Source organism: Ambystoma mexicanum, chromosome 9, assembly GCF_040938575.1.
Source record: "Ambystoma mexicanum isolate Mex_15411 chromosome 9, UKY_AmexF1_1, whole genome shotgun sequence".
Taxonomy (NCBI): Eukaryota; Metazoa; Chordata; class Amphibia; order Caudata; family Ambystomatidae; genus Ambystoma; species Ambystoma mexicanum.
Window position 1 is genome coordinate 1,473,977,923 of NC_090931.1, and position 8,600 is coordinate 1,473,986,522.

The following is an 8,600-nucleotide window of genomic DNA, read 5'->3' on the forward strand; positions in this document are numbered from 1 at the left end:
GAATGAAAGAATATTTAAGGCCTTCTGCAAGCAGGCTGTGTTATTACTGCGGTCGGTGGGTGTTAGCAAGTGGCTTCCAATAATATTTCTCCCGCCCGTTGGGGAGAATATTATTGCCAGCCACTTTCTAACACCCAGGGCCCGCAGTAATAACACAGCCTGCTGCCTGCAGAAGGCCTTTGAAAGGGCTTCTGCGAGCAGCAGGCTGTGTTATTACTGCGGGCGCTGGGTGTTAGAAAGCGGCTGGCAATAATATTTCTCCCGCTCGTCGGGCGGGAGAAATATTATTGCCAGCCACTTTCTAACACCCAGGTCCCGCCGTAATAACGCAGCCTGCTGCTTTTGCAGAAGCGCGTTTGAAAGGGCTTCTGCGAGCAGCAGGCTGTTTTATTACTGCGGGCGCTGGGTGTTAGCAAGTCGCTGCTAACACCCAGGCCCAACAGTAATAACACAGCCTACTGCTTGCAGAAGTGCTTTTAAAAGGGCTTCTGCAAGCAGCGAAAAGGCCCGGCTGTAGATGTGTGGCCCCCGGCCAGGGTCGGACTGGACCATCTCCTTGTCTCGGGCACCAATGAAAAAGTGGCCCACCGTTGCAAATGGCTATGTATTGCTTTTGTAACACTGTTTGAATAACAAAGGGGGAGTTTTTTTATCAATGGTAATGCAAATTGTGCATTTGAAAGAATATGTATTCGGCAACACTGGTCAAAACGACTAGCCGCAGAGTGAATTAACTCATCATACTGGCCAAATCAGTGGCCCACTTTGACCACAAAAACTGGACCACACCAGCATTTTGTGTTTTTAGTTCGGCCATGGGCCTAGTGCCCTATTAGGCCTGTCCAAGCCTGCCTGCTGAGAGCGAAAACAGCAGACAATGTCACTTTTCTTTTTTAAATTACACATCCAGGCATCCATCAGTCTTAAACCCAAAAATTGCATTTAAAACATAAAACCATGTAGGTGCAGCGTTGATATAGTTTGAGGAATACACCGGTCTTCGAGCTGCACAGATTTTGGATGCAAAGGGAAGAGGGTGCAACTCTTGCACTCCTCCATACAGATACTAAGCGCCTTCTCAGTTCTGCGTAGCAGTTTGCAGTCTTTTATTGTTTTCCCTTAGCGGTCCTTCACCCCTCAGGTTTTGCTGCCAAGCCACCCGTGTTAAAGAAGCTCTCTCCCCAAGCGTGGGGAAACCACATAGGCCAGGGCTATTTAACACAGGGTGACCGTATCCATATCCTTGTCTTTCAGCAAAGGAGAGGAATTGGCGAAAACAAGCCCAATGTCAATAAAACAGAAGAATGCAGTCAGACTTGCCACACACAATTGGGGCAGTAAACATAAGGTCAGGATTACCATAGCTAAGACTCAATACCCCATGGAGTACACTTGAGGTTAGCTGCCGAATTTGTCACAAGGCAGGCAGCGGCCAGAGCCAGCGGGGAAGTTTTACACTAACTGCCCATAACTTTAATGCAAGCACTGCAAGGCGCATATTAACATCCCTAGAACGGAAATTGAGACTTTACTTGCTATGCTTTGCAGATTGGAAACATGGTGGCAGATGCTGGGCCCCCTTGAGGCCTCTTGTTCGTAAGGGTCGAAAGGCCCTGATGCTGTACATGAATGTGGGGCTGGGTGTTAGCAAGTGGCTGGGTGTGAGAAATATTATTTCCAGCCACTTTCTAACACCCAAGCCCCGCAGTAATAACACAGCCTGCTGCATAAGGTCTTTCAAAAGGGCTTCTGCGAGCAGGCCGTTATTTGCAAACAGGCCCTGCTGAAGGTGTGTGTCCCCCGGCCCTCCCTGCTGAGAGCAAAAACAATGCAAGGCACCTGTGGGAGGTTAATAGCTGATGACTATCATGAGGCAGACCTGTCGATTCTCGAGCGCCCCCCCTCCCCCATCATGAGTGTGTGCATTGCTGTGGGTAAACAGTTGCTTTTTGCCTATTTTGTAGGAATTGGAATTTGTCTGTTGAGGAAGATTTGGCCTTCCCACTGTGACTTTGATAACAACACAGGCCCGACAGGTAAGGAGCCTTGCCCAACTTTTTATTCTAAAAAATGGATCTTTTGTTTTTGGTGCCACAGGTAGCGCTTTAATCACGAGAATGGAAGACTATTCAAAGGCCTTCGGCAAGCAGGATGTGTTATTGCTGCAGGGCTGTTAGCAAGTGGCTGCACTCGGAATTAATTTTCTACCACCCGTTCGGGTGGGAGAAATATAAATTCCAGCCACTTGCTTGCACTCACCACCACACTAAAACCACAGCCAGTGCTGACTGAAAGCCTTCTAAATATTCTTTCAAATCACAATTGAAAGAATATTTAGAATGCTTTCTGCCACCAGACTGTGTTAAAATTGCAGGGCTGTTTGACCCCATTGGGTGGCGAAATATTAGGCCGAGAGCCCTTTGCTAGCACGCAGCTCTGCACTGATCAAGCCTGCAGAAGGCTAAATAATGTATTCTTTCCCGTTGGCTCGCTGCACAGATAAAGGCACAGCGATTTCTGTTGTAAACTTTCAGCAGCAACTACGACTTGCAATATTTTATTTGTGATCAGGGATGTTAGCACTTGCATCACAATAGTGCTTAGAAGCAAGAGGAAACGGGAGACCAGAGAGTTCATGCTGATTTAACATTACAGCTAACTGTGAAGAGTCTCAATGTGTAAAGAAACTAGGTGCCTTAAAACACCACATTTGTTTTAAAGCGGAGTTCATCCATGAGGTCAAACATGGTTTTGCATTCTGAGATTTGTAGTCTTTTGTTCAGGGTGCTGAAAATACTCCAAGGTTGCTTTGGGTATACTTTGTAAATAAACAAGACCATTGTGGTTCTTGTAACCAAAAAACAAATGTGGTGTTTTAAGGCACCACAATTAGAGCTTGGAAGATTGTGGCAGGTAAGTTGCTTAAATTGCTGGCAAATTCTGGCTTCACTGCTTAACCAAAGTATGTGATCCTGGGCAAATCATTTGACCCAACCCAAGAATTGAACTGTGCATTTTATCCTTAGGCAGTATCGGTGGCCTCAGCCCTACATATAAAAGTGTTGCGGAACTTGGTAAAGCTGAAAGAAAAGAGTTTCTTGATGGGAAATTAAGGAAATATCACTGCCAGTATCATACTTTTTGCAACTATCTTTCTAAAACAAAATATCTGGCAACTGCCAGCTTTGAAATTTCATTGTGCATAGCAAAACATGGGAAGCCCCTCTCTGATGGCGATTTTATCAAAACGGCCATGTTGGCTGTGAGTAATTCCCTTTTTCATGATTTCCCAAACAAGGACAAAATTAAGCAACAAATCTCTGAAATGCCACTTAGCAGAAATACTGTTAAAGTCCTGCGTATGGCAAGTGATGTTAGTCAGCAGCTCACCACTGACTTACAAAAGGCAGCCTGTTACTCCATGTGCTTGGATGAAAGCACAGATATAAATAATCATGCAAGGCTAGCAGTAATTTTGCGTTATGCTGTTGGTGACACCATGAGAGAAGAGCTCATGAAACTGGTGTCTTTGCCTGGAAGAACACAAGGGATAGATATCTACAATGCTGTGATGGAGGCTTTTTTGTCACAAGACATAAGGCCAGAAAAAGTGGTTTCAGTTACTAGTGATGGGGCACCTTCCATGGTGGGGGTAACATCTGGTTTCATACAGTTTTTTGTTAAAGAAGCAAAGCATCCAGTCATTCAATTTCATTGTATTATACATCAAGAAGCTCTTTGTGCGAAGGAAAGCAGCAAAAAATTAGACGATATTCTCAAGGATGTCACAAAAATGGTGAATAACATCATGACTCATGCTCTTAATTGTCGACAGTTTCAAGCACTTCTTGATGAGGTACATGCACAGTATAATACTTTACTTATGTACAATAATGTACGATGGCTAAGCAGAGGAAGGGTCTTGGAGAGATTTGTAGCCTGCTTGGATGAAATTAGGCTGTTTATGAATGAAAAGGGGCAGGAATATCCACAGCTCACTGATATGACCTGGCTCACCAACCTCATGTTTTTTACTGATTTTACAATACACTTCAACGTACTGAACAAAAAACTGCAAGGTTTAGGGAAAACAGCAGAAAGGATGTTTTCTGATATCAGAACATTTGAGAGAATACTGCAGGTTTTTGAAAGAGACCTTGAAAGTGGGCAGCTGAAATATTTTCCAAATCTAAAAATGCATTTGGAAAATTCTACAACATTTACAGACAATCCAAACCATCATGAAATCTACAAGGAATTTTCTAGCATTATAGTAGTTGCAAAGGAGAAGTTTAGTAACAGATTTTTACAGTTCCGTAAGATGGAGACAACACTGTGTTTTCTTCCGTCTCCAGATAAAGCCAAATGTGAAGAACTTGATCTTTCCTGCCTGCACTGGTTAGATTTAGAAAATCTTGAAATGGAACTACTGGAATTTCAAGAAAGCTCTATCTGGAAAAATAAATTCTATGACCTGCGTGCAACACTTGAGAAGATGGAGTGTGAAGGGATAACAGAGGACAGCACAGTTGCTAGTTCGCAAAATGAAATCCTTAAAGTGTGGAATTCTCTGCCAAATTATTTTATGTCAATGAAAACACTTGGGATTGCTTTTCTTCCATTGTTTGGGTCATCCTATGCTTGTGAGCAGCTGTTTTCAGCATTGAATTATATCAAATTATATCAAATGTGATGCCAGAAATAGAGTATGAGCCAAGGTTTGACAAGTTATCAGCATGCATACAACAGCAAAAATCACATTAACTGTGCCCACAAAAGGTGTCTTTAAAAAAAATACATGCACGTGTACAGTTGTTGTTTGGTTTTTTGTTTTTTTTCAATAAAAAAAATGTTTAATGGAAAGCTCTGTTATTGTGTTTTTTCTTTTTAAACAAAAGCTGTTAATTAGTTTGAAAAACTGTACAAATTGTTTTTTCTAAACTAAAACCTCGTTATTCAGGTTTAATTGCAGTGTTGGCCCTTTGAAAAAAATAAGTCGTTTTGGTTTGCAGTTTGGGCACTTGGGCTCAAAAAGGTTTGCCATCACTGGCCTATGCCAACGTTATCTGTGCATGGGAAATGTACTAAAGGACATGCATTGCTGCTGGAGCATAGGTTACAAGAAATTAAAACTCTCTCTTTCTCTTCCCATCAAATGCAGATAGTAACAGGAATAGAATTAGATATAGTTACGAGTGCGGATTACATTTAGTAGCTATCCTATTCACTGTATTAATGTTTGCACTGGGCATTTACTGGGGTACATCTTGTATATGGGGGGACCATATAAAAGAAGGGGTTAGCGGGGGCAAATGGAAATGGGATGGATACAAGTGGACCTGGAATGGAAGCATACCCTTAAACCTCACAAGTTTACATCAAAACACGACAAGAAGGGTCCCAGTTGTTATTATATCAGCAGAAAGTGTAACTGAAAGGTCACCAGAGGCCCCAAATGCCACTTCTTTACCCTCGTTAGTATCTAATCCCCAATCATTTACCTCAGTACCTAACATGGTTAAAGGATTTTCATTTTCTCAATCCTGAGTGAAAGAACGAGTGAAAGCACATCTCTAGTAGATAATGAACAAGCTAAGATGGTCACAAACATTACAATGCATAAGGCTACAAATGTCACCTGTAGGAACTCCCAATCCACTATATGTAACAGCTTAACGTTTCAGCTACTGAAGCCACGAATACAACATTCCTTATGTAACACTACTTCTCAAAGAACAACGTTGGGGGGGGAGAAGGTTTCCCTTGCACAGTAACAGGAGAAAATGACAGACTCGGCCACACAAATACGATGCATATCATGGGTTAGGATTAGATGCAGTGGAAGACCTTTGCCACCCCAAACATTCAAATAGCTGGTACTCTGACATGAGTGCGATGGGAAGGCAAAATACTAACGGGAGTTGCTATGTCTGGTACTTAATACCGCACCCATCTGGGGCACCCAAAGTCTTAATGATATGATAGGTTATTTATAACACGCTTAATACCAAGAGGTTTCTAAGCGCGGACCCGGGGATCGTACCTGTGTTGCTCCGCATTGTCTTGCTTCCAAGGCGAGCATGTTGTCCCTGAGCTATCCTCCGGAGACCACGAGAGGTACCATTAAAAGAAACCCGATGTCTAATTTATCTTGCACTATGCAGGATAAAATGCACGTTTCAGACACTCAGCGTTCATCTACAACTTTTCAAGCCAGATATTCGAAAATGCAAAATGAGCTCCACAAACCCCAACTGTTTCAAGGAAGCATTTCTCACCATATAAGGGGCAAAGTATACATACAATAAGTGGCAAGAAATATTTTTCATGTGCAAAGCAGAAGGACTTGTTGGTTACTCCGAAAAAAGACTAGCCCTTGTAGAACAAGCATGTGCACAAATATGGTCAGAACATGTCAAACTAAAGTGGATCACAGCAATTGAAAAACCAGTGAAAGTGCACCAAGAAGAGAGCTATGAACTTTCTTTCTTCAGCAAGGGAACTGTCTCGATAGGATCTAACAAACAATATAATTGAACACTGCTCATGCCAGCTCTCCGAAAAGGCACTGCAGCGCTGATGGACTACTACTGGGTCTGTGGGCAGAAAGCCTACTTGCACCTCCCGCCATCATGGAGGTGCTACTGTTAGCTTGCAACACTGCATTCGGCCCTGCTTGCAGTACCCAAAGGGCATCTAAAGGGGGGACCCTTGCCTGACGAAGAACACATGGTACCTGAAACCACAGAAGTAATACCCACCATTTCACCTCCAGACTTTCGCATCCTCCCAGAAAAAGAGCGCCATGACCGACTCCGAAGAAAGAAACTATCGTCCAACTACTTGTCCCAAGAATCATCTGATCTGCCCGCGCAAATACCCGACTGTACAATTCTGCAGAGAAATTGTTTGCATCCCTTGTGCCCAGCATCCAGTCTAGAGCCAACGCTAAATGGCTCCAGATCGTTAGATGGGAACTGATCTAGCTGACAAACGCTACTGAAGAAGGGTTCAACATCATCAAGGTGGAACTAAGAGCCCTCAGACTAATGACAATGTCCTCGACCTCCTCAAAGCAATGAAGGGCAGGGTTTGCAAAAAGATTGGTAGTTCATGTTGCACATTTGTACCTTCTGAAGATGCTGAAAATGGAACACTATCACATGTCATTGCAGTGGTACCTGAACTTGGTGTAAGAATGAAGAGAAAAGATGGAATACAGGAGGACGATTGGGTGACTATGGCATTCAGCTGGGTGCCACCTTGGCTCAGAACATTGGTGAAGATTTTGGCCCCTATCTTTGTGGTTATTTTGGTGATTTTTTGCACATGCCAATTGGGTCTCTGTTGTTATGCCAAAGCAGAACCAAATAGTGTAATGATGATGGTGACAACTGGAAAAAATTATTGTAAAGTACCTCATGATACAGATGAAGTAGAGATCCAGACAGAGCAAATGATGGCCCTAAATATCACATGGTTGCTATCCCTCAAGAGCATTGGCATGAGGTGGGCACTCTATGCCACACACCCATTGCTCCTCCCCCAGAACCCAAAAACTACAAGGAAGTTTGGGTAGATTTGGCAGGGGACGGGGGATGACTATACATGACCTGCACCGCTGAACAATATGCACAGCTCGACATGTTTGTAGAGCATGGATGTCAATAAAAGGGTACACCTTCATGGGAGGAAGGTGGGTGAATTTGTTACTGTAGAAGTAATGAAAAGGGGGAATGAATGTTGGGATGGAAATGAGCCTATCTCACCCCCCCTAAGCGCTTCCAAATAAGGCGAACCCCAAATGAGGCAATTTAACTTACAGCGGGGGAGCGGTCTGCATCACCTGATACCATACAGCGAGCCGGCTGCGCATAGAAGCTGGTGTTTAGCACTAGCAATACCAGCAAACCACAGCGCGATTTTGTGTTAGGCCCAAAATGAGACAAGCCGCCAGCCCCCGCTGCTCACGTTCCCAGTCCATCAAGCCCAATTTCTACACAATATGCTGCCTCTGCTTGAGCTTTGTTCCCACAGAAGTCCATTTCCTTCTCCTCCCTTCAGTGTTGTGAATATTTAGTATCGCCTCTAGGAATGTGCCCGACACAGAGCGTGAGACCACACCAGACCCAGCGCAGTACTCATTCATCTCCACTAAATTGCCATGAATCCCCCAACCCCCGCCCAGCTGGACAGGTGCTAGCCGCACATCACCAACACGACCCCCACACCCTCTGCTCTCCAAGAAGCACATGACCCCCAGGTCATAACCTCCATAAAGTGCCTTCTACAGATCTAAAGCCCGCACAACCATATTTTCCTTCCAGTTGCAACACCCGTCTCCTGTAACAAGCGGTACCAGGTGTTAAGAAAGGAAGAAGGCAATGAATATGGCAAGGGAAATGTGCACGGAATCACACAGTGAACAACTTTGAATCTAACAACGTGCATTCAATACCCAAGACTCGTGTATACTAAAACCCAGGAGTGCAAATAGAGTGAAACAATATTACCAATATATGAAAAGGGATGTGGGGTAAGCACTTAGTACCTCCTTATGACTGAAAGGAAAGTCGGCAAACTCCTTACCCACTATGCTA

At 43.8% G+C, this 8,600-nt stretch overlaps 1 protein-coding gene across 1 annotated transcript; it reads left to right on the forward strand.

Annotated features, from left to right (window-relative positions):
- Positions 1-3,253: 3,253 nt before the first annotated feature.
- On the forward strand, positions 3,254-4,693 carry LOC138487504 (general transcription factor II-I repeat domain-containing protein 2A-like). The gene has a single exon (XM_069614010.1). The coding sequence runs from the start codon at positions 3,254-3,256 to the stop codon at positions 4,691-4,693; it is 1,440 nt and encodes a 479-aa protein (XP_069470111.1).
- The last annotated feature ends 3,907 nt before the right edge of the window (positions 4,694-8,600 follow it).

What these genes read in the sequence shown, in the direction of transcription:
- LOC138487504 (XM_069614010.1), top strand. Translation starts at nt 3,254, where the DNA reads ATGTTGGCTGTGAGTAATTCCCTTTTTCATGATTTCCCAAACAAGGAC.